The sequence below is a fragment of the Schistocerca americana genome, chromosome X (assembly GCF_021461395.2).
Source record: "Schistocerca americana isolate TAMUIC-IGC-003095 chromosome X, iqSchAmer2.1, whole genome shotgun sequence".
In the NCBI taxonomy this organism is placed as follows: Eukaryota; Metazoa; Arthropoda; class Insecta; order Orthoptera; family Acrididae; genus Schistocerca; species Schistocerca americana.
In genome coordinates this window covers 910,381,314-910,408,411 of record NC_060130.1, presented here as the reverse complement: position 1 = coordinate 910,408,411, position 27,098 = coordinate 910,381,314, and the positions used below count along the sequence as shown (strand labels likewise).

Below are 27,098 nucleotides of genomic sequence, written 5' to 3'. Positions count from 1 at the left end.
CATTCCAAAGAGAGGCTGTTGCAATGCGCATAATATTTGTATGCTACTGCTTCTGAAATAGATTTCGAATTAAGATGCCAGCCCGTGTAGATGTAATACTGGAACACTTGTAGTGATTGATCCTGTTAAATAACTTGTGCGACCTGCTGACAATGGGAAAAGCCTGCAGCAGTTCTCAGTTAGATTGATAGGTTTGAAGATAGATTTCTGATGTCTTGAATTTGGATCACTTCCCATAGGTCACATCCCATAGGCAAGTGTGACATTTTGTCTGTGTTTGCATGCTGCACCATAGAGCAATATATTTCATACTGGTAAATTGAAAGAACTAAAGACCAATTTTTCGGTTCTGCACTGTACAATCAGTCAAATCCTTTGTCGGATAAAAAAGAGCAGTCAAAAGCTTGTGATCTGTCATAAGAGAATTTTCTGTCTTGCAGACACTGATGCAATTTTGTGATGCCATATATGATGGCTAAGGCTTCATTTTACAGCTGACGGTAGTTGATTTGGACCTTGTTCAACATCATAGACATGAAAACTGTGGAGTGTTCAGTGTTTACAATGTTGAGAGATAAAACTCCGCCTATTACGTGTGATCATGTATCAACTGCAAACATTACCTGTTTATGCAGATTGTAGTGAAGAAGACCTAAGTGGCTAAATAGTGCATTTTCCAACCTATGAAATGATTGTTCATTCTCCATTCCATTGGAAACTAATGTTTTTATGCCTGAGGCGATGAAGAGGAGTTGCAGTGTGTGCTGGGTTTCGAATGAATTTAATGTGGTTTGTTTTTCATAAACTGCCTGTAGTTCCTGTACATGTTTAGGTGAAAGTGTTCTTAGAATAGCCTTTAAATTCTTAGTTGAAGGATGAGTGACATGAGCGTCATTTAAATGACCCAAATATTCAGTTTTGTTATTGAAAAATGAATTTTTGTTTGCAGATTTTGCTTCAGTCACATCAGTTAAAACTTGAAAAAGTGTTTAAATTTTGGAGATGCTGTTTGGTGTCTGGGGAAACACAAAGATGTCATTCAAATAATTAGGAACACATGGAACTTTGGATGTCACGTGTTGGAGAAAGTGTTGAAACAATGTGAGGGCAGATGTGCATCCGAAGGGAAGATGTTAGTTTGATACAAGTACACACACAGATTGACCACCACAAATCTTTCATGTTCCATCACCCGAGGGGAGCTGAGAGCAAGCTTTGGCTAAATAAATTTTGGAAAAGGATCGTCCACCTGTATGCAGTTTGTAAGCTCCATGATGCAGCGAAGCAAGAAAGAATCAATAACTGTCTTGAGTGCTAACTATGGCCTTAAAATCTGCGTGAAGTCTGACTTCCCTGTCCAATTTTCTTGTGTTAGAGATACCCAGTCATAGTGAATTGGGTTTCCATACACAGATTTGTTCCAGTCTGTAGAGTTCAGAAGCAACTTCATTGTGAATAGGATGAGCTACTGGATGTACACTGTAAAACTTTTGGTTTGTTGAGTGTAATGTATGCTTCAAAATTCTTTTGAAGCCCCAGTGAACCATTGAGCAAGTGTCCTTATTTTTCACACAGTTTTTGAATGCTAGCATGGGAAAACTGATTATCGATAGTATGCATATTGTCTTGAATTTCTGAACCAAGCAAATCAAATGCATTGATGGCAAAAAATATTGGGACTGGAACTTGATAAATTTGTACGATTTTTGTTTCTAGGAGTTCATAGTATGTCATTTTAGTCATACAATTAATTTTTGAGTGTGTTGCCACTCTTATTCTATTAAGATCTTGCATTCTTTGTTGAAGTTATCTGCTGAACTGACACAAAGTTCAGTGTTGTGTGCAAAATGAAGGTAGTTCAGATATTTTCCTTTAAAACTTAAGTCTCCTTTGTTTTCACTGTTTAAGCATCTAAAAACTACCTGTAGGACTGTAGAGAAAAGCTCCCTTGATGTGGAGCATCTTGCCTGTAAAATATGTACATCTGATACCAGCTTGACCTTCTGCTCGATTACAACTAATGTTTTTTCAGTATAATATTTTTGTAAATATATTTTAAATTACAGTAAGAGACTGGTATGCATATAGTTCAATTTCTTCTTTCTTGTGAGGTAAATAAGATTTCAAAAAAATTCTGTAAGTTGTTTTAAAAATTCCATTTGTATTACTTTCCCTCAAGCTTTCATAAATTCTATTGAAACACCACCTCCAGATGTGTGCCCTATATGCCCTCTTAACTGATGAAATGTGGTGTCTGCCCATTATAAGATTCTGTTTTGTTTTCTTCATACTTCCCTTGTTATCAGTTGTTGCATTCACCATATGTTCATTGTACTCTTGAAGACATTTTTGAATAGTTTTTTAAACTAAACATACTGGGTCATGCTTTTATTATTGCTTGCTTGGGATTTTTGCTTCTTCATTAATAACTGCCCTGACATCTTTAGTTCTGTAATACCTTGCTTAATTTCATGTGACTCATCTCCCCATTCCTAAATAATCATCATCATCTTCTGCATTGCCAACTTCTACTTTGATTCTATGTGATTTCTATCTCCGTGTATCTCCTTTCTCTTTCTACAACCTCCACCCCTCCCCATTTTCCACCCTGTTTCTTAAGTATTTGTTAGAAAGTATATCAGCACTGACACATCCTGTATAATCTCTTTATTATTTAATAAAATGTTACGCTGCTAGGGGGAATGGTAGGACTGGGTTGAACTGTGGGTGGTTCTTGCTCCTTGCTAAAGTAATTTTTATTTTATTTAAACAAGTTCTGAATATTTATTTTGTCATAAAAATAGAACAATTTAGAAATTTAAAAGATAATTACTTTTTCAGACCAAAACTGTCACAATATGGGCAAACAAATCAACTGTGTAGCTACTCAACAAGAATTTACTCAACACCAAAATGCTCATGTAACAGTATGAAATTCCACTGCAGTGAACACACATGAAGCATCAGTGCTGCTTCGTAATAAAAAATTGATTTAAAATACATACATATTAAATTACACTCCAAACCATTACTCAAGGAGCAAATTCTACTTCAAATCTTTAATAGAATTTTTATCATAAAAAAAATCCAAATAAGCATCACCTGCAACGTGACAGTTAAATAAGGAGCAGGTTGATTGCATTGAACAAAATCAAGTGACATCAAATTCAGTGGCCAAAAGAATACACATCTGAAAAAAGGGAATCAAGAATTGACAGAGATGCATAGCTTCGAAGAAAAGTACTGGTTTAATAATGTGTGCTTATTGAGCTGAATTCAGTCGGTACACACCACAGCGCACACCATGTAATAACATCTGCAGACCTCCAACATGAGAGAACAGCCCTGTCCAATAACATACTCACACATTCAATTCTGCTGTCTCCAGGTTCTGCTTTGGTAACAGCCCGCCAGATAGCCCTGAAGAAGTATACTTCTCCCAGTCTTGCCATATCACAAGTATCGGCCAAGACCTTCTTCGTTGTTATCGTCCACCATGGCATGCAGTTAAATCTAGTGGCTGCTTCCACTGCTGAGCTCTGGCCCTGACAGATACTCGCTCACCATCCAAAACCAGACACCTCGTACTGCTAGCTGTTCTGTGAAGGTTCACTCGGAGGCAGCTGTGTCATATGGCACAGTGCCGCCACCGAGCTGTTTCATCATGTATACCATGCAATTCCCCAGGTTTTAACATGTGGCAGCTGTGTGATGTCTTGTGATGGCACAAATGTGGTTAATTCCATTTGGTTCTTTCCATGTCCATTTTGTAGTTTTGTCTGGAAGAATGAATCAAACATTTAGCTATTCTTCTTTGCAGATTATATCAAAGTAATGCCTTTGTCATTTGTTGTTATATCTCAAGCCTCCTACCAAAGAATTATTGTTTAGTTATCCCATTTTTGCATTAAAACCATCAATTATCATCTTCTAGTGGAATTTGCTGTCAATCAGTTACTGTAACACTTCATAGAAGTCCTATCTCATCATCAGAATGTGGGGACCCCCCTGCGGGTCCAGGGGTTAGAATAGGCCTGAGATATTCCTGCCTGTCGTATGAGGCGACTAAAAGGAGCTTCACTCGTTTCGGTCTTTATTTGATGCACTTGATATCCAGCACCGTAGCCAGTCCGTTGTGGTGGGGCCGCCATGTACCCTGTTGGTTGTAGCCCCCTGACCACACAGGGATCACTCTGCTGATGCCTGCGCCATTAACTCCCCACGTATGCCAAAGGGTAGATGCCAATCCCCCTGGGGCATCAGGCCTCCCGGCAATGGCCATCCTGCCAAGTGACCTTTGCTGCGGCTGGGTGGCACCCGTGGGGAGGGCCCCTTGTTCGGAGTGGGTGGCATCAGGGTGGATGACACGTGATGAAGCATAGTCCATCATCTCTCGATGGAGGTGAAACACCAGTAGTCTGTAAGTGATCAATTCAACGCACAGAAGTATGGCCCCAAATCGTTCCCGTCCCTGGCCTCACCATGGGAGGAACATCAGGCTAAGGATGGCAGCGGATCTTATTCACCCCGGTACCTTGTATGTTCGAGAGCTGATGGGGAATCTTTCATGACGATGAAGCCTCAGTATTTTGTTGAGCATTTAGAGGACAAGTTCAGGGAGGTGGAGGGCTTGTTCAAAATGAGATCTGGGTCAGTCTTGATCAAAACAGCATCCTCTGCCCAGTCACGGGAGTTACTCGCTTGTGCCAAGCTGGAGGATGTTTCTGTAACAATCACGCCCCATAACAGCTTAAATATGGTCCAGGGTATCATATTTCACAGAGTCCTTTTTTTGCAGTCCAGCGATAAGCTGCGCGCTAATTTAGAGCGGGAGGTGTAAATTTCGTCCGGCATGTCCACCGGGGTCCAAAGGATAATCAGGTTGCCACGCGTGCCTTCATCTTGGCCTTTGAGGGAGAGACATTGCCCAAGGTAAAGGTGATGGTGTACTGCTGTGACGTAAAGCCCTATATCCATCCCCTGATGCAGTGCTTCAAGTGCTGGAAGTTCGGCCATATGTCTTCCCACTGTACATCCAGCGTCACATGCTGAGATTGCGGATGTCCATCACATCCCAATACTCCATGTGCCCCGCTTCCCATCTGTGTCAACTGCGGAGAGCATGCTTACTGGCCGAGGCAGAGATGTCGAGACTTTACTGTCTCAGTTCGACCTCTGCCTCTTAAATATTGGGGCTGCGACACATTTCAGTGTGGCTCATGGTAGTAACTCAGCCATTGATTTATCAATTTGCAGCCCAGGACTTCTCCCATCTATCCACTGGAGAGCCATGGTGACCTGTGTGGTAGTGACCACTTACCCATCTTCCTGTCACTGCAGCAGCGTCAGGCACACGGACGCCTGCCCAAATGGGCTTTGAACAAGGCAGACTGGGGAACTTTCACCTCTGCTGTCACCACTGAATCTCCCCCACACAGTAACATCAATGTGATGGTTGAGCAGGAGACTAGTACAATTGTTTCTGCAGCAGAAAACGTGATCCCTCGCTCTTTAGGGTGCCTGAGGCGTAAGGCAGTCCCTTGGTGGTCTCCGGAAGCTGCTGAAGCAATTAAGGAGTGTTGGCGAGCTCTACAGTGTCATAAGTGAGATAGGTCTCCACCATTGGGTGCCACACGTCACCTTTCCAAGTCTGGGCAAAGATGAAACGTCTTTTCGGGTACCAGACCTCAACGGCTGTCACCAGTGTTACCATAAATGGAAAGCTATGTACCGATGAAAACGTGATTGCCGAGCACTTTGCTCGAGCCTCTGTGTTGGAAAATTACTCCCCAGCCTTTTGCACACTCAAACGGCGGCTGGAAGGGAACGTCCTTTCATTCACTACACGCTGCAGTGAATCCTATAATGCCCCATTTACAGAGTGGGAGCTCCTTAGTGTCCTTGCACATTACCCCAACACAGCTCTTGGGCCTGATCGCATCCACAGCCAGATTATTAAACATCTGTCATCTGACTACAAGCACCATCATCTTGTCATCTTCAAGCAGATCTGGTGCAATGGCAACTTTCCATCACAATGGCGGGAGAGCACCATCGTCCTGGTGCTCAAACCCAGTAGAAGCCCACTTGATGTGGATAGCTAACAGCCCATCAGGCTCACCAACATTCTTTGTAAGCTGCTGGAACGTGTGGTATGTTGGCGGTAGGATTGGGTCCTGGAGTCACGCGGCTTGCTGGGCCCATGACAGGGCAACGTCTGCCAGGGTCGCTCTACCACTGATAATCTTGGCTCCATGGAGTCTACCATCCAAACAGACTTTTCCAGATGGCAGCACTTGATTGCCATCTTTTTTGACTAACGTAAAGCATACGACATGACTTGGCGACATCATATCCTTGCCACATTGTATGAGTGGGGTCTCCGGCGACCACTCCCGGTTTTTATCCAAAACTTCCAGTCGCTCCGTACTTTCCATGTCTAAGTTGGTGACTCCCATAGTTCCATCCATAACCAGGAGAATGGAGTCCCACAGGGCTCTGTATTGAGTGTGTCTCTATTTTTAGTGGCCATTAATGGTCTAGCAGCAGTTGTTGGGCTCAGTCTCACCTTCTCTGTATGCAGACGAATTCTGCATTTCGTACTCCTGCTCCAGTACTGTAGTTGCTGAGCAGCACCTCCAGGGAGCCATCCACAATGCGCAGTCATGGGCTCTAGCCCACGGCTTCCAGTTTTCAGCTGCAAAGTCGTGTGTCGTGCACTTCTGTCGGCGTCGTACTGTTCGTCTGAAACCCGCACTTTACCTTCATGACGATCCACTCACAGTAGTGGAGACATATCAATTCCTAGGACTGGTTTTTGATGCTCAATTGACTTGGCTCCCTCATCTTCATCAGCTTAAGCAGAAGTGCTGGCAGCACCTCAATGCCCTCTATTGCCTGAGCAACACCAATTGGGGTCCAGATCGCTGTACGCTGTTGCAGCTCTACAGAGCCCTTGTCCAATCCTGAATTGACTATGGGAGTGTGGTTTATGGTTTGGCAGTGCCTTCAGCATTGCATTTACTTTACCCTGTGCACCACTGTGGGGTTCAATTAGTGACAGGAGCTTTTAGGACGAGTCCGGTGACCAGTGTACTGGCGGAGGCTGATTTCCCTCCTCTGCAGATCAGACGTGCGCAACTGCTTGTCAGTTACACAGCACACATTCATAGTTCCCCTTAACATCCAAATTACCGTCTCCTTTTCCCGCCCACGGCAGTGCATCTCCCGCATCGGCGGCCCAGATCAGGGCTAACGATTGCGGTTCACGTGCAGTCCCTACTCTCTGAACTGGAGTCCTTCTCCATACCATCTCTACTTGTGGTCCATTCACGTACGCCTCCATGGTGTATGCCTCAGCCACAGCTTCGACTGGACCTTTTGCATGGCACTGAGGACTCCGTTAACCATGCAGCTCTCCACTGTCACTTTCTCTCGATTCTTGACATGTTCCGGGGCTCTGAAGAGGCTTACACTGACAGCTCAATGGCTGATGGTCACGTAGGCTTTGCATATGTTCATGGAGGACATATTGAGCAGCACTCCTTGCCAGTTGGCTGCAGTGTTTTTACTGCAGAGCTGGTGGCCATATCTCGTGCTCTTGAGTACATCCGGTCATGCCCTGGTGAGTCATTTCTCCTGCCGGCTCTGCATTGGCCAATTGTGGCTAACGCATGGTTACCTACTCAGTCGCAAGGATCCACCTCAGTGTCGCTGTGGCTCCCAAATGACAGTCATCCACCTCTTGCTGGACTGCCCACTTTTAGCTGCTCTGTGGCAGACTTTTCACTTTCCCAGCACCCTGCCTTCGGTGTTGGGCGACAATGCCTCCACATCAGTTTTAGTTTTACGTTTTATCCGTGAGAGTGAGTTTTATACTTGTATGTAGGTTTTAGTGCATGTCCTTTGTCCCCTCTGTGTCATTGACCCTAGTGCTTTTAGTGTGGTGGTTTTAATGTGTTGCAGAGTGGCTGGCTTTCCCTTTTTATTCTCGTGGTTGGCCAGCCACTGTAATCTGCTGTTATGTTTTACTCTTCTATTTCTAGCATCTCTCCATTGTTTTCTTGTCCTCTTTTGTTTCTTTTAGTGTTCGTTGCCTTTCCCTTTGTTCTTGTGGCTTTTCCTTTCTTTCTGTTTTGTGTTAAATGTTTCATCCATTTTATTCTCACACTTGTGGCATTGTTTTATTAGGAAGAAGGAACCGATGACCTCGTAGTTTGGTCCCTTCTCCCGCCTTTAAACCAACCAACCATCAGAATGTGGGGACATTGATGAATAGATGTGAATGATTTCGTTTGAGTGTCTTATTTATTGTAAAAATAGGTCTTACTATTCTGTCTGTGATACACCAATATCTTTAATATTGCAAAAAAACTGTGACCTGTTTAGCACATAAGGTGTCATATTCAGATTAAGTTTCTCACTGATAACACTTGAATGTAGGCAGGTTTCTCTGAGAGCACTACTATAAAGTTTGCTTGTCAGATAAAGCTGCATGAAGTTTTGGTTGCATTGTATACGTGAACTTCAGAACTGTCATGAAAAGAACTAAAACACTATAAAACAGTGTGTGTAAAATTCTGATTAATGGGCTAAACATTTCAGATAATTCAAAATTTTGTTCATAGCTTCACTTTGATGATGATTTTCTCTTTTTAAGATCACAAAGTCAAACCTTTTCAGCACATTGCATTTGTTGTTTACTTACTATATGAGTGTCAAATATTTTACAGGATCAGGTGCGGCCCTAGCAGATGCTGCGAACTCGGCATTATTTGTCAAGATCTTGATCGTAGAAATTTTTGGAAGTGCTATTGGACTTTTTGGACTCATTGTTGGAATTTATATGGTGAGTCAATTTGAAATTTGCTTTCTAAAAGCTGTATTAATCAACTGAGATTTGTTAACTGTCAAATGTTTTGCTGTTAGTACCATTCACCAACATTTGCAAACAAGTACTAATGTTGTTCATGTGGGACAGACATTGTGCATATATTTTATGCCAGTAATTGTACATGTTTGTTCTTTATAAGTTTTGGTAACTTTGTAATATATAAGGGACAGCCAAATGAAAATAAGTCATGGAAAAAAAGTAAACCATTTTTCACATCTACAGTAATCGCCATAACCATTACTACATTTATCCCACAGTGAGAAAAGATGCTCAATACCTTTGTGGAAAGATGTTGGTGGTTGCATCAGAAATGTGGAGATTGCATGGGGAGAGATTGGGATTGTATGGAGAATGTGTCAGGAAAACTTTGGTTGTTTACTCGGACACACACACACACACACACACAGGACACTCTTTGCAAAAACTGAAGCATGCCATTACATCCAAATACCCAGGAATGTTGACGGGCAGTGGCATTCTGTTGCAGGATAATGGGCGCTCACATGTTGCCAAAGTTGTTTAAACTTTGCTGCAAAATTTCTGCTAGGGAGCCCATACACATCCTCCATACAGTCCTGATCTCTTCGCATGCAGTTTCTGTGTTTTTTGGAGTCCTGGAGCAAGACATTTGTGGCAGTCGATTTGCTTTGGGCGAATAGGTGCGTGTCTGGGTACAATTAAAATTCTGACATCCTTGTTTATACCCTTGTTTCAAGCTGACAGCCTGTATTGAAATGTTTTACCATTCTGGCAAAGTACTTGTATCTGCTGTGAAATACCGTACCGTATCTAAACAAGACGTCAGTCGTGCAAGAAATTGTGCATGGGTGGTTAGGAGTGAAGGAAATGTAATAATAGCAACAATTTAGCGGGCAACACACAGCTGTGATTACTGCTATCCATTGAGTGGTGCCACACCACTTCTCTCCGAGGGAAAAGCCAGTAAAGTCATGGCGATGGTGTACCAGGACTTTCAAGGGGTTATTCTGTTTGATGTCCTTCCTCATGGTGCAACGATCAACTCTGAACTGTTCAATAAGTGAAACAACAAATTTTTTTCTGAAAGCATGTTGGTTCTGTTCACGATTCCGATCACCGCGTTATTCTGCATTCTTTAGGCTACGAAGCTCTATTTTCAGCATAATCGCTGTTCAATCTGACAACATTACGCCACCTAACGGGGAGGGCCTGTATTGCCTGCATGGTACCACTCTACTGGTTGATGTTGGAACCCACGTCTTGGTGCATCAATAAAGTGTTGTCCAGTGGAACAGGAAGGCATTTGATTGTGATCTGTTGGTCATCTTGAATGGATGTCGACATGTTCCAACATTGTAGGAGTCGCAACTGCATGCAGTCGCTTGGCACGTGGGACATTGGACAGGTTTATGCAACCTTCTTGTGATGAGATGCCTTGCCCAATGCCTCACTGTGCTTTTGTTCACTGCCATATCTCCATAGACACTCTGTAAGTGTCTATGAATATCTGATATGCTCTGGTTTTCTGCAAAAAGAAACCCAAATGACTGCTCTCTGCTTGGAACGCACTTCCCTTACAGATGCCATTTTGAAGGCTACATATAGTGCTGCCATCTATCAGAACTTCATGAAACTATAGGGGCTGAAGCAAGAATATTGTGCAATGTCTCACAAAAAATTCCATTTTTTAAACAAAATTGGCTGAGAAAGTGTTGCTTTACTTGCTGAATGCTCTCCTTAGAATCTGGTGTGGTGAATATTCATCAGAGACGAGGGTATCATCAGGAGTATCCTGTGGAAGTGTGAAAAGACTGCTGTTATTTTTCATGTACATGTATGATCTGGTGGACAGGGTGGGCAGCAGTGTGTGGCACCTAGCTCTAAATGTAGAAAAATTTAAGCGAATGTGAATGAGTAGGAAAAACAAATATGTAATGTTTGGATACAACATTTAGTAGTGTCCTGTTTGACACAGTCAAGTCATTTGAATATCTGGGCGTAACATTGCAAAGAAACATGAAATAGAATGAGTATGTGAGGCCAGTGGTAGGGAGGGCAATTGGTAGACTTCAGTTTAGTGTGGTTCATCTGTAAATATAGAATGCTTGTCACCTATTCTTGAGTACTGTTAGTTTTTGAGAGCCATACAAGGTTGAACTAAAGGAACACATCGAAGCAATACAGAGGCAGTCTGCTAGATAGGTTACCAATAGATTTGAACGACATGCCAGTATTACAGAGATGCTTCAGGAACTCAAATGGAAATCCTTGGAGAGAAGGCGATGTTCTTTCTGAGGAACATTATTGAAAAAATTTAGAGAACTGGCATTTGAAGCTGACTGCAGACTGAAACTACTGTTGGCAACATACGTTTTGCGTAAGGACCATGAATATGAGATTATATGGAGGCGCATAGACAGTCGTCTCTCTCTTGCTCTATTTGCAAGAGGAACAGGAAAGGAAACGACTAGTAGTGGTATAGGGTACTCTCCCCCATGCACACCATATGGTGGCTTTTGGAGTCTGTATGTAGATGTAGGGCCCAAACAATATCTTAAGAAATATGCCATGTCATAATCTTCATATGCTTTTAAAATCCCTGTTGTTTTTAAAGTCCTGACAGGATCTCAAACAGTTAATGTCACATCTTAATGTGCAGTTTTCATTTTACTTGCTGCACAAAAATCTACATTCCTGTCTGTCTTGTGTCTGTTGTCACAAATGCTAGTCATGAATACTGCCACAAACACTCATATGAAAATCATTGATAGTTTTTACTTTTTTTATTGTTTAGTGAGTTAATAATTATTAACCTCTTCTCAAAATAATTGTTCTGTGCTTTAACAGCCCATATTGACAGTTTTCTTATTTCATTAAAATAGTCCTGAACTGGCATGATAAAGGCTGCAGTTCTTAGTAAGGCACCAGTTTGGTAAAGTGGAGACTGGCTGGTTTATGTAAGATGATTTGTAGGTTTGCAATTAAGTGTCAGTAACTTAGTACATATGTACTGTAGAATTTTCAGTTAATGGCAGGTGTGTCCACAGATTATCAGAGTATAAGTTGTGGGAGCCTATTATAAAGTTCAGTATGAATAAAAGTTGCTTTGCTGATACAAATGCTTATCTGTTGAGTATATAACACACAGTTGATCCCTGCCAACTTTATTCTTGCATTAGACACAAGCTGTGTGTGGATCAACATTCTCGTTAAAAAATGGCACCAAAATATTGTTTAGTTTAGTTATGTCATGTTTTATATATCATTTTTCTGATTATTTTATCGATATGATGTGGAATAAGTCAGATTTATATTTATAATATTAATTAGTGAATATATGTTCTCTGATGGTGCAGTTAAAATACCTAAATCCTTGAATAGGTGCGTACAAAATGTCCTTGGGTGAACACCACTAATTATTCTCTCTGCTCTCTTTTGTGCAATCAATACTTTGTGTCTAACAAGCGGAAGGCCTCAGACACGGCCAACCGATTCGGCTCAAATTTGGCAGGTCGCTTGTGTACAGCCTAAAACGAAGGAATCTAAGATATTTTGGGTCAATACCCCCGTGTTTTTGAGAAAATCGCCCCTTAAAGTTATGACAAGCAATCGACTCAAAATTGACGGGATCGATAGATAATTGTAAATAGAGCATTTTTCATCATCAGGTATGGGGCCCGCAAACGCAAACTTTTCCAGAAATCGAGGAAAGAAACTTTTACAACTGCTGCTTCTGTAGCCACATGGTAAACGTTTTTCGCCAACAGTGCCGATAGCGCAGCGGCCAAGGTAACTGGCTGGGAATCGGAAAACCTGGGTTGGAATCTCGAAGAAACCTAGCGGATGTTATTCTTTTCGTTTGTATTTTTCCATATCTCAGTTGATAGGGATAGGAGGCTTAATAAGGTAAGTAAATCAATAAGGAATGATGATAAGGTAGACAAATTAATTTACCAAACGCCACGAGTTAGTAAAGTATTAGTTTTAAGCCTCGCCACATGAAAACAACTCCAAGTAAGAGTGCTGCAAATTCTTCACGAGGGATGACAGATAGCCAACTGCGCGACGCTTGTTTACAGCTAGGCACGGGACAGAGTGCACGCGGGGAGAGTTAAGTTGTCCCGGTTGCCTCTTCGTCATATCATAGTTGTGCACCTGGAAGAGTGAAGGTGTCCAGCACGAGCATAATAGAGGTCAATCGGAAAGAATTGTTTTCAGTCATTAGGCTGCCGCGAACCTTGCGGATACATGTAGTGATTTTTCCATCGTTAATGCGCCAAATGAAATACATTTTGTGAATGAATACAGTGTTCTTCCGTAAGTAACATATGACGAATACTGTATGTAGTTTGTAGTAATTAGCTCGTCTGTTTATGCTGTAGTAACTAGTTATTGTTTGTTGTGTCATATCTTTCAGGTGCATAATCTGAATAATGGAGGATGTACTTGACTAGCACTGTAATATGTAGTTGGGAGCCTGTCAAAGACGATGGCAAGCGGGAAGTTACCGATGCTGTGTTTTGGTTTATAAAAGTGTTGCAAGACAGATGCATTATCAGCACACTACCGGAAGCAGGCAGCTCTGTTTCTCGGCGTTTGAGAAATTTATTTGCCTACCTTAATATTATCATTCCTTATTGATTTACTTATCTTATTGACCCTCCTGTCCCTATCAATTGAGATATGGAAAAATACAAATGGAAAAGAACAACATCCGCTAGGTTTCTTAGAGATTCAAACCCGGGTTCTCCGAATCCCAGACAGTTACCTTGGCCATTGCGCTATTTTTTTTGTTTATTGTTCTTGTTTTGTTCGATTCACTTTTGCAGGTGCGGATGTCGCATGACACCCATTCAAGTTCAGTGTTGAGCCGTTAACTCAGTTTTTTATTAGAGAGGGCAGCTAACCCTCTGACCAAACACGCCGAGCTACCGTGCCGGCGACTATCGCTGCTGTCGGCGAAAAGCGTTTACCATGGGGGTACAGAAGCGGCAGTTGTGAAAGTTTCTTTCCTCGATTTCTGGAAAAGTTTGCGTTTGCGGACCCCATACCTGATGATGAAAATGCTCTATTTACAATTATCTATCAATCCCGCCAATTTTGAGTTGATTGCTCGTCATAACCTTTAGTGGTGGTTTTCTCAAAAACGCGGGGGTATTGACCCAAAATATCTTAGATTCCTTCGTTTTAGGTTGTACATAAGCGATCTGCCATATTTGAGCCGAATCGATTGGCCGTGTCTGAGGCCTTCCCCTTATAAGTGGTGAGTTAGCCCAGAAAACTATTCCATAAGACATTATTGAGTGGAAATATGCAAAGTATGTTAGGAGGCTGATCTGTTTATTACCAAGACTAGCGATTACACAAAGAGCGAAAGAAGCTGAACTTAATTGTTTGAGAAGCTCTGTAATATGCTTCTTCCAGTTAAAGTTGTCAATGTGAACACCCAAAAATTTGGAGAAATCTACCCTGTTAACTGAGCCCTGTTCATATGCTACATCAATTGTCAGTATGACTATTTGGTGTACAGAACTGGATATAGTGAGTTTTTTCAAAATTAAAGGAGTCTATTTTCTGAGAACCACTTAATAATTCTTTGAAAGATATCCTTAACAATATCTTCAGCTGCTTTTTCTGGAATGGGATTTATTATAACACTCGTGTCACCTGCAAAAAGTATTAGTTCTGCTTGCTGAATGTTAAGTGAGAGGTCATTCACACGAATAAGGAACAGCAGAGGACCCTTTGTGATAACTCCCCATTCACTAGAATTTACCACCCTTCTAATATTATTTTTGTTGTTCAGCACAACTTCTTGCTTTCTGTTCGTTAAGTATGATTCAAACCAGCTGTGTGTATAGCCTTCAATTCCATTAAACCTGAGTTTTTCTAAAATTGACATGATCCACACAGTCAAATTCCTTGGGAAGATCACAAAAAATACCAACCGGTGATAATTTGTTATTTAGGGCTTGTGCTGTTTGACGGTTAAATGTGTAGATAGCATTCTCAGTCGAGTAACCCTTGCCGAATCCGAACTGTGACGGGCTGAGTAAGTTATTTTCAGTTAAATGTGAGACTACTCTTGAATACATAACTTTTTCGAATATTTTAGAAAATGAAGTCGGCAATGAGACTGGTCTACAATTATTTTAGTCTCTCTTTTCCTCCTTCTTATGAAGGTTTGACAATTGCATATTTCAATCTGTCTGGAAAAATTCCCTCTGCCAGCAAAGCATTACATATATCACTAAGGACTCCTTATTGAATTAGAAAACACTTCAAAATTCTGTTGGACTCCATCACCACCACATGAGCTCTTGTTTTCAGTGTATTTATAATTCTCTTAATTTCAATGGGGTATGTTGGTGCTATTTCTAAAGGCCTAAAATCCTGGGGAATGACATTAACATTTTTTGCTTCTTCAACTGAACCCTTTAACCCTATTTTTGCTGCTACATTCAGAAAGTGATTGTTAAAAATACTTGCCACTTGTGAATTATCACTAACATCGTCATTTAGTTTTATTGCTGTGGTATTCTGTGTACTGTCAGGCTGCCCCATCTCCCGTTTGATAATATTCCATATAGATTTAATCTTTCATCCGCATTATTAATTTCTGTGAGAACACACAAGCTTCTCGACTTCTTAATGACTTTCTTTAGAACATTACAGTATCTTTTGTAGTAAGCAAGTAATGTCAGATCCTGACTTATTCTGGCCTGTCCATATATTTCTGTCTTCCTCTTACATGATATCTTAATTCCCTCAGTAATCCATAGCTTACTTGACTTTGTAATGACTTTTTTGGATAACATTTCAGGAAAGCGACTCTCAAATATTGAGACAAATTTATGGTGGAATAAATTGAATTTGTCATCAGCATCATTTTCTGTGTATACTTCATCCCATTCTACCTCTTCTAGGCTGCTCTTAAAACTTTGTACCCTGTCACGAGATGCAACACACGAGGAAGCCAAATGTCTCTGATGTACTGTTGTGCCATCAGAGTTCACTCAGACAGTATCTGCCATGACATAAAGCCATACCTGATGGCTCCTCACACAACGCCAGGAGTAATGATGCTGTGCTGTTTCAAATCATAGGAAGATTGGGACCTCTCCCCAGCTTGTCGCCATACTCCCAGATGATGGTCATGTGGGGTAGTGCAGAACTGTGGTTAATCACTGAACACAGTGCAATGCCACTCGTCAGCATTCCATGCTCCCTGGTCACAGCATCACTCCTAACCTGGCTGTTTGTGTTGTGGTTGGTTAACGACAGCTTACACATAAGATGGTAATTCCCTAGTCTGGCTACTGCTAGTCTCTGACCAATGGTGTGGGATGGTACAGGGAGTCAATTACTTGTTCTCGGATGGCAGCTGCCAATATGAAGGGGTTACAATGTGCTTGGTGCACAATATGGTGACCCCTCTTCCGGTGGTTGTGGTTGACTGGAACCTAGATGAGTATGCATGCCCTCACATTCACATGGAGTCCAACACTGAGTCACTGTCAAATCCAAATGGCCTGCAAACATGGATATTGCATGATTTGACCAGCTGTGCAAATGGAAATTCAGTGATGTGCTGCTGCCCCCCCCCCCCTTTTCCAACACTGATGGGTGCTGATAAGACTGTACCTCACAATACAAGGCATCTGCGTCCTTCACAGTAATCAATCAACATCTGATGCTGTTCACACTCCTTATATAGGCTACCAGGGCTTGCAGCAACACTAAACATGAACAACATTAATGCAGTCCATAGCCTGTTCTACTTGTCGCAGTCTGCCACTTTTGAAAGGCTTATGTTGTTATGATTAGTGCCCTGTGTGACTGCTTGACATTCCTAAAATGTATTAAATCTTCAGCCCTTCAACATAATTTTCATCTTGTGGAAGTGGAAAAAGTCGCACAGAGCTAAGTCTGGTGATTTTCTTTGTCAAATATTCCTGAGTAAGCTAGACTTTGTGGTCCTATAATGTCATACAAGCCTACCAGTCATTTGTCCACGATGTCTGTGGACTTTACTTCTCATGTTTCAAGCCATTTGTGGAAGAACATGATGATTGAACTCTCTTGAGCTTTAGTGTCAATCTGTCTCTGAACAATCCCATCAGTGTATGAACAAGGATTTTCTGTTACTCTTGACATATTGAGCTTTTTTGGTCATGGCGAAGGACTCTTCCTTCACGATGACTGCTGCTTGGTTTCAGGGCTATAGCCATAAACCAAACTTTTGTCACCTCTAGAACCTTTCAAAGTAAATTTGGATTGTCTTGTACTTGTTTGTTCCCTGCAGAGTTCCATACAATGCTGCGTCAGATTGTCTTGAAGTAGTTGTGGCACAAACTTGAGCCATAATCCTTCTCATGTTCAATTCTCCTGATGAAGTAGACAAGAGGCATTGTCATCAGAAGCTGATATTTACACATTTCTGAAATGGTTATACCAGGCAAGTGTCTTCCAAAATCTTGTGTCAACATTTCCTTCATTTCTGTAGTGGTTTTCCTAAGTTTAGAACAAACTTCATCTTTCAGATCCACCAGTGCAAAACTACAAACTCATGGTAACTTGACAATGGAAATATCGCGTAATTTTCTTAGTTTCGGTATTACCCTTTCAGGTAATCCTATGAAAGTAGGAGGAGGCCATAAAGCTCTCACTGTTAGGTGTAAGGATTTGTGGGAAGTTTGAGGAAACTCCCATGTAATGCCTCAGTAGTTTTACATAACATGATGCAGCATCCTTTTGTCGCCACACTACTTATCTGTATTAAATAGGAGTTTAGTAACTCTTTTGACCCATAGTCTACAGTATATTGCCATCCTCTGTAGGTGCAAATATTTTTTTGTAGCAGTTGGGAGTTTCTCCTCATAACTGATGAAGCCATTCATTTGAAGGGGAATACCACTGCTGAAAATGATTTTCTTCAGGAAGTTGATGTGGACAATGACTTAAGTTTTTTGCAACAATCAGGCATTAAAAGTATGATACTGTAAGTGTTGCATTGATCTCAAATATGAACAACTCCTGTTAAAATCCACTGTATAGTGGTATAAACAAGATTAACTCCATAGGATCATGTTGCATTAACATTTAGGTGCTCACTACACACACACACACACACACACACACACACACACACACACACACACACACACTGCCAGCAATAATAGAAAATTTTTGCTTGCTTATACATGATAGTGTAGGTTTGAAGTAAATCTTGAATGTCTTCATTTTCCACTCTCTCTTTGTTCAGAAATTCTGTGTGGACTTAGTGTTTGTGGTGCATACAAGATTATAAGAATAAAATTGTTGTAGTAGTAGTTTCATGATACTTGTCACATCTCATTTGACTGAAAGGTGTCAAAGTTTGTCAACAAATGCTACTACTACTACTCCAAAGATGCTCTTCTGCTAATTTTGAATAAAAATATTGTTAGGAATAGTTACACAGACCTGGGATTGATTAAAAATTTAAACTGGGTAGCTTAGCTGATCAGTATTGTTTGAGGTTGTGGCTGGTTCCCTATGTGATGTGAGAATTGTGCAATGTGTAGTTTATTTTGGATATGGTCTTTGAGCTGAGGATGTATCTTCTCTTAAAAGTTTCCTGATACATTAAGGTAGCTCAGATGTCAGGAATACTTGTGAAACCATGGAAGCAGATTAGTCTAAATCTGAGGCACACTTTCATTAGAAAGGAACATATTGCTCCAATCTGTGTTTCATTTAAGCATTTTCACATGTGCACAACTTCACCAATAATAGAGGGGTAAATATTACATGTTTCTAGAAAAGATGATAATAATACTGGTGCCAGGTGTTGTCACAGTCTGTGTGATAAGTTGGAATATAGATGCAGAAGAGTGTCTCACTTAATGCATTCCTTTTTGAAGCTCTACTACCTGTATATCTGTCTCACTTCAAAGCTAATTTGAATTTCAAAATATATATTTATGTATATTTTTAATTTCAGACTGCCAAAGTAAAGATGGGGGACAAGCAGTAAACAAGTGATCCATTTCAGCAGACAAGAAATATGGCTGTTTTTGGATTGTACAGAGACTTCATGTATAAATTAGGGGTGCTGGTGTACAGAAGTGTGAATGTGCTTTGTATATTTGTAAAAAATAAAGTGGGTGTAGAGAAGATAAGTATTATGTAATGAAAATTTATTTGTTATTACATTATTTTAATCAATTACATAGATGCGTGATTGTTACTCCTGATATAAACTGTATCATATGTACATAGTTTTCAAATTTGAAGTCTCTCTGTCTCACTTTGTATACATAATTATGCTTAGAAGAACCTAGTGTTTATACCAGAAATATTTCATAAATTTGTGTTAATTTAATGAATCTAGCTCGGAATAGTGTGTGTAATTTATACTTGTGAAGTATGTGGGGTGATTTGGTAATGAAATATAGTTAATGTGTGAATAATTGTTGAAGTATACACATTGTAATTAGAGCATCATTCAGTATTAAATATTTTGCGGTGTGATCACAATTAAGGCAGAAACTGTTGTCCAGGCTCTTCAAACTGTAACTTTCTTGGTTGTTAGAGCAAACAAGTAAATGGAAACAAGACATACATGAAATTGTTTTTTTACACAGTGTGCTGATGACAAGATGATGTGGTAGGGATATAGAGGAATGGACAATTAATATAGTTCATTTCCATCAGGGTTGAGAATGAGAGGGCATTACAAATGTCCGCCTGTATTAATTTTATCAAATCACTCCTCTATCCTGCTTGCATATTCAGATGTTAAATATTATCTTGCACAGAATTCATTATTTTGTAAGTTTTGTCACCTGCATATTATTTATAGTGCTCATATACATGAACTATTTGTTGTACTGATTCACTGTCCATTATGTATTTCTCAAACTACAATATCAGTATTTGGTGTCAAGATTATGTGTATCTTTTTTTCCTGTACTACCATGTAGGTGCCATCCACAGAATATTGTCATCAATGAAATTTGTTATTTGACGTTGCATGTTGTCTCATACATTGTAAGAATAACCATTTTTGCCAAGCTTAACTCAGAGCTTTGCATCTATTAGTAATTTTGTGTTTAATCTTAGGCTTCTAAGTAACTTGATTGCTGCTTCAGATGAAGATAATCAGGAAGCAAATGAAATTCTTGCCTTCAGCTTGTGTTCCAAAAAGTTATGCTGAAATTGAAAATTGCTTTGGGGGAAAAAAATTGAAGTGCAATTTTAAGTATAGGACCTAGTGACAGTTCACTTTTGAAAACATGAATGCTGAAACCATAAGGATGTATTAAAAAAAGCACTGCCACACTGAACAAACAATGTAATAATTATATCTGAAAAGATGTGGTAAATGAGTTTCTAATTTGATATAAGTGCTTCATGTGACAAGTTACTTTTATCATCATCATCAAGCTGTGCATTCAAGTGTTATAGACACAATTGAAAGATATATAAATGGCATATCTTACCCACAAAGCAACTTTTAGTAGTACAACTTGACATTTTCCACATATACTGAACTGTCCAGATACAAAGGAAATGTCATTTGAAAATTGAGATTTCGAGCAGAGGCCTTCTGCTGCAGTCGGATAACTACCTGTTGAATGAATTCTATGTAGAAGTAATTTGGGAGGAGATGCTGAAAATTCTAGCGGTGTGTTGACTGCACTGTAGCATATAAGACACAATGCTAACATTTTTTATGCAAGTTAAAGAACACACACTGTAAATAAAATGTAGGGTGTGGAGTAGTCTGAAGTACTGTTTTAGTGCATATTTGCCTTATAACAGTATTAAAAAGAGGCATTTAAGGGTAAAACGGGTGTTCATTGTGCACATTTTGGATTTCATATATTGTAACCCCCCCCCTTCCACCCCCCCCCCCCCCCCCCTTTGATCTTAAATTTATTTATTTTTCCTCTCTCAATATATGAACTGCAGATTTAAGTTGTTGGAATGATGTTTTGCAATTTTGACAGGGAGCATGTTTAGTATGACTACCAATTAATTTTTGTACAATTTGTCACATGAGATTGTAAGTGTGTTACCAGTAAAATATAGCTGGCTGGATGTACAATAATTTGTCAGCAGACAGTTGTAGATGTGGACAATCCTTTAAGTAAAAACAATATTACTGTAGATGAGAAAAGAACAATGAAATAATAGTTTGAGAGAAGAATGGTGATATACAGTAGTCATCATGAATTACAAGAGAAGATGAAGTACCCCACAATTTTCAGTTGATTTTTATCAGAAAATGTACGGGGTACTGTTTTTTTTGTGCTGTTAGTTTTTTGAAGTTTTTATTCGTTTGTTCCTAGTTAAATCATGTCGGATCACACTACAATTGAAAATGAAGATACAAATGTAGTCTGATCTCTTACAGATTCTGTGGACACAGTTAATCTTTGTTTGAAAATAATTTGTACAACCTGTATTGTTTTTAAACTTTATGAATGTTTCGATTTCCACATTCATGATCCTCTTTTTTTTTTTTTTTTTTTTTCCTCATGAGTACATTTCTAAGAATGCATTTACTTTGTTTTAAATTTCATTGATTGTGCAACTAGCTAAAAAGAGGTGAGAGAGATTGTCACCTGGGTTATGTACTTACAGCCCTTTGTGAAAGGCATCAGACGAAGACTTGAGCCGTAATTTTGTTCCCATAATCAGATGAAATGCCTATTCATGATTTTGGATTAATGGCCTGTTCGCATGATACACCCTGCAAGCATTTCATATGAGCATAACGAAGGTGAGAGTACTATTCATTGTTAAAGTATGTAATGTATATTATGAAAAACTTGTACAAGATCATTTTAAACATTGAAACTATGAAGTTTATAATCTGAAGTAAGGTTAAAAACTTCTTGTTTCCTATCAACTGCTCAGTTCCTCCACTGTACTGTGAGTGTTTGTTCATATTCCACCCAGGATCAAATTAGAAACTCAATATTTTAGTGATATGGAGTAGATAGATAGTGTGGGGCATAAGTAGACTTTCCTGCGTCTTGGCAGAACAGATATTAAAATTATGCATTCTGTGGGAGAAATGTGGGTTTTTAAAATACTTGTTCAGTAAAAATTGCAGTTTATTTACATCAACAATTAATTATAGTTCTGTTTATTAATGGACTTCAGTACACATGTATGTAGGGTCATTTCTTTCCGACATATTTAATGGTAGTTGATGTTTAGAAAACATATCTCGTAGATAAATGCAAGTCAGCAGTGTCAGTAATGAAAGATTTTGGCAACAAAGTGAACCTGGGTTGAATTTATGTAGCCTGGTAGCTGTACATAATTGTTGTAATAATGTTCTCAGCTTTTACGCACAGTTGCAACTTGCAGACAGTATAGTAACACACAAACTATTGAATAATATGAAGTATAAATTGTCAGTGCACAGCTGACTGTTACGGAAATCTGTAGACATACAGATCAGATGAGTAATCCATTCCTACCACTTGTACCATGCTTGTAATTGTTCTCATGGTATTTGTTACTTGTGCATTGTGATAGTCAGCATGATTGTTTCTGTGGTAGATGTTTCTATGGAACTTGAAATCAAGCTGCCCAAATAAAATTAGTGTGTGTGGAATATAATGAATATTTATGATGTGGCAGCTGTTTTAATAGGCTTCTGAAGTTCATACATGCTATGGGTGCTTCCTTCCCAGATTCCTGATATTTACAGGGGTGAGCAAACTACTGATGTAAGATACAGTGGCCAGAAAAAATCGTTTCAAACATTACATTCTCATGTACCTGAATTTAAAATTTTCTTTTCTTTTTATTATGGCATTAGTCATTCATGCAAATACATGTTAAAGCTGTTTCCACAGTATTGGTCTTCCAACTGTGTAAAAATAAACTCTGTACCATGTGAATTGATAACGAACCTTAAGGGTGCAGTCTATGCCACAATATGCTATTGTTGGTTTGTGTATATGGTTGATTTTTGTGTATGTGCAAATTTTGTTAAACCTTGCAAAACTTTACATTGTATGTGTGAATATTAAATGTTGGTACATGGATTTTAATTGTTGACATAAAGCTGTCTGTATGAATAAAATAATAAACTTTGTAATAGTTCAGCTCTGTGCTTGCCTGAACAGCTGTCTGGTTTTTGTATGTATTTGAAATTAAGATACTCTCTATCTTGCAGCATTGAGATGTAAGGTACTTCAGGAAGAAAAACTCTTTACAAGATCCTGCACATTCTTGACTTAAAAAGTCACAAAGTTAGACACTCCGGTTAAACATATTTTTTATTCTCAGAATATTTCCAGGCTGAAAAGGAAAATGGCATGTGAGTCTTTTAAGAAATTAATGTAAATAAAAAGTCCTTTAAGACTAGTGAAGCATGGAGGAAAAAATATGCCATTCAAATAGTGAGCAAGTGATTGTTTTCCATTGAGGGCAAGATGTGAATATGGATTTCCAGGAATAAAAAAAGTAACTAGAAATTACTTTAAGTTCATATGTCATGAATCTGAAGGAATTGGAGACTGTTTGATAGTACAGCTATGATTCAAAAGAAATACAGTAATGTTTGATTGTTGTTACACACACACACACACACACACACACACACACACACACACACTTGAAAGAGGCAGTATGCAAAAGGTAATCATAAAATGTGATAACATGTCATGTCCGAATAACTTGCAGCACCAAATTATTCTCAAAAACCACAAGATCTGTACCAATATGATTAACAGCAATAAAAGCTACTCCTGTTAGAGAAGTACACCCGACAGGAAGAAAATTCGGCCACTGTAGACAAAACAGCAGAAGATTCCCTCCATTTGGCAATACCATCAGAAAAATGTTTCAGGATCTGACATTAAAATGAATCAGTGGTTCAGGAAACAAGAGGTATCTGACACTCACTTCTTACCTGTGCATTTCACATGTGAAAGTATTGCTTACTTGACTGACTATAAGAGCATGCTTTAGAATGCCTGCTGGGTACAAGACAGATTATGGATGTGACTGAACATTCAAAAACTGGGATAGCAATTGAATACCAACTTATATGAAATGAAGGCTACAAAACTTTCAAGAATTTTTTTGTAAGATCACTATCTACCATTCAGGGTTAACTGCCATATTGGAAATAAATAAAATGTCCTACTATACCAACATGCTTCAGTCTAAAATTGCCTATCTTCAAGTTTTGGAAATTGAAGTTAGAACTTTGCACATCTTGGAATGCAGATCAATGCAAAAAGTTTTTTTTAAAAATATATGGAGTCCTACTTCAGAAAAGTATTCAAACATTGAAATAAATTTTTGGAGAGTGATTTTTGAAAGAACTGAACTTTACTTCACAGTGATTAATTTTGGCAGCATCTCCCACCACCACCACCACCAACACACACACACACACACACACACACACACACACACATATATTTAAAAATTGTGGACATTGGTCACATGTTTCAGCTACAATCAGATTCCAGAAAATAAAAATTATTTTCGAGTGCTGTCATAGGGATTCAATAGCAATTTCAGATTCTCAAAAGCAAGTGTTGTTTAGTACAGAGGTACAAGCTTTCCTGCTGGCAGCTTCTGGTGCTGATGACTATGTGCTAATTTTGTTTCCAGTAGTGATGACTAATTGCTAATTTTGTAATTCAATATAGTGTGCTGCAGTGTTCCATTTGGTGGTTAAATTGAACATGGTAGTGAGGAATCTTTCTGGTTCAGTGATAGAAAATATTAAGTTAATGGAATGTAATCAGATTGCTACAGAGCTGATAATATATAGGTCGTGGTGATTTTTTGTTCTTGTTCCGAGGGTCACTGGGGGCTGGTGACCCTTGTCTAAACTGTTTTGTTAATAGACAAGTGTTGCCTTTTACAAAACTGCACACCTTATCGCACTGCAACTGCGTTGACGCTATTGCGACCATGAGCTACCAAAGTAAGAATATATCTGTGACACACGTTACAAATTTGTCATTTAGAGGCAATTAAACATAGGAAAACTAACAAACAATGAACATGTTCTGGTGCCTAAATGTTTGGTCTGTTCCACTGTCATATTTTGTTAACCTTTGCTTGAGCAGCTGGCTGCTGTGGCCCAGCAGTTCTAGGCGCTTCAGTCCAGAACTGCGCACCTGCTACAGTCACATGTGTGAATCCTGTCTCAGGCATGGATGTGTGTGATGTCCTTAGGTTAATTAGCTTTAAGTAGTTCTAAATCTAGGGGACTGATAACCTCAGATGTTAAGTCCCATAGTGCTTGGAGCCATTTTCATTTTGCTTGAGCAATTTTGACTTCCCGCTACGGGTTTGCTAGTCTCGGAATCTATTTTTTGTTCCCTCATGTTATATTTATGCGACTTCCAAATTTTCCGTTAAGCATGAGCTGATGGATGGGCAGTCACAACAGGAGACAAGTTGATGTTCCCAGGACTTACCTCAAAGGCATTATTCCACTTTACAATAGCCTCCAAGCTTTTCGACTGGTTTTGGACATACTGAACACTTATAAGTCAAAATCAAATGATTTTGCTTATCTCCCATTAAGCATTCAACTACCTTTCGTTATCGGAGGGTTTAGCTGAAACAGAGAGCAATACTCATGGAGCACAACATTAGCTTATGTCCCACTACACAATGCTGGGAGGCTGAAAGTGCGGTATTTGTCTGTAACTATTGTCACCTCCACAGCAAGGTCTCACTCTGCAACAGATGATAGTTATCTAACGGTACCTATTAAACAAACTGTTCAATGTCATTGAATAATTAATTAAATTATGTATTCACAATTTTTTTAAATTTTCTTATCTGAAGCAGAAGAATGCTGGCATTAACAAGTGTGTAATTCAAGAATTTAATACGTTTTTCACCTTCAGATCTGTGAGGTACTGAATCAGTTTTATGAGATGTACAATGTAAAGGGTTTCTTAAGATTTCCTTGCTGATTTTGGTTTGGCAGTTTAAAGAAGAAGAAAATGCTGACACAGTGTACCTGTCCTCGAGCCAAATTGGAACCTACAGCTAATACACTCATCGTTTCAGAAGACAGTCATTTAACCATTCAACTAGCGAGCCATTACTGTGATCTACAGTCTATCACTGCCCTAATGAGACGAGATTAGTATTATGTTCTGCATGGGACGATCTTTTTTAATACCCCATTGTCACATTCTACATAAAAATCACTCAGATTATTCAATGTAAATGACAAGAAAATATTGTGTAAATTTAGCATATTAATGAAGTAATTTGATCATGTGGTTGCTAAATACATTTTGCAGTGATGTCAATTATATTAACCACAGTGAATAGTTTCCTGAATAGGGTTTGAAGTGAGGGGTGCAGCTTGTATCTCAAAGATGGGGCTGCCAAGTTAACCGAGGACCAAAATACCAAAAGAGAAGCCAGTTACTTTAACTCTTAGTTCTGAAACTAGACTTATGGGATACAGCACAGATACTAATAATACTCAGTTACACCAACTGTGGGATGCGCTACATAGTCATGGCTTGCTGTCAAATGTCAAAATAATGTGTACAGTAAGCTGAGCGTGCAGTTGACAACTTTGCAGATGCCATATCGATTTCGTCATAGTTCATTGTTCTATTCTGACATCACTTCTGAGTCACGAGTGAATGTGATGCATACCCACTGAATACAAGCTGAACAGAATGAATCAATAGCTGTCACAATTATTATTGCTTTACTTTCTTAAGCATACTGTAAACTGGAAAACTCATTCAGCAGAGACAATCCACTCTTTTGTAGGATCTGTGCTGTTTATAGGGTAATACAGTGTAAGCATTACCTATGAGTAACACATCTTTATAGACTTAAAAACAGTTTTCTTGAAAGTGCTGCTATTTGTACTACCCTCCGAAAACAGAAAAGTACAAATGAGAAGACAATAGCAGAGTACTGAGTGTAAAATGTGAGTGCCCACAGGAAGGTTTCACGAGTAACATTTAATTTAAAGTCTCAAATCATTCAAGTGGACTGTGGGATAAAACAGTGCACAGTGACCAAGAAAGAGCACCAGTCATAAAAAACTGAAAGTAGGGAATCTAAACAGGAACGCAATACACTAACAGTAGTCTATATTAATCACAAGAACTAAAAGTAGCTCCTATCCATAATTGTTGCAAAACAATCCTTGCTTGATGCTTTGCCTATAAAAACAAAAATATTCTGATGAATAAATAGTTCAACT

At 39.3% G+C, this 27,098-nt stretch overlaps 1 protein-coding gene across 1 annotated transcript in view; it reads left to right on the top strand.

The window, feature by feature from the left end:
* LOC124555315 (V-type proton ATPase 21 kDa proteolipid subunit-like) overlaps window positions 1-19,802 on the top strand; it is a 44,443-nt gene extending 24,641 nt beyond the window's left edge. The window contains exons 6-7 of the mRNA XM_047129190.1: window positions 8,733-8,848; window positions 18,858-19,802. Coding sequence (XP_046985146.1) covers window positions 8,733-8,848; window positions 18,858-18,890 — 149 coding nt within the window. The 3' untranslated portion in view covers window positions 18,891-19,802. The remainder of the gene's footprint in view (window positions 1-8,732; window positions 8,849-18,857) is intronic.
* Window positions 19,803-27,098: the final 7,296 nt, after the last annotated feature.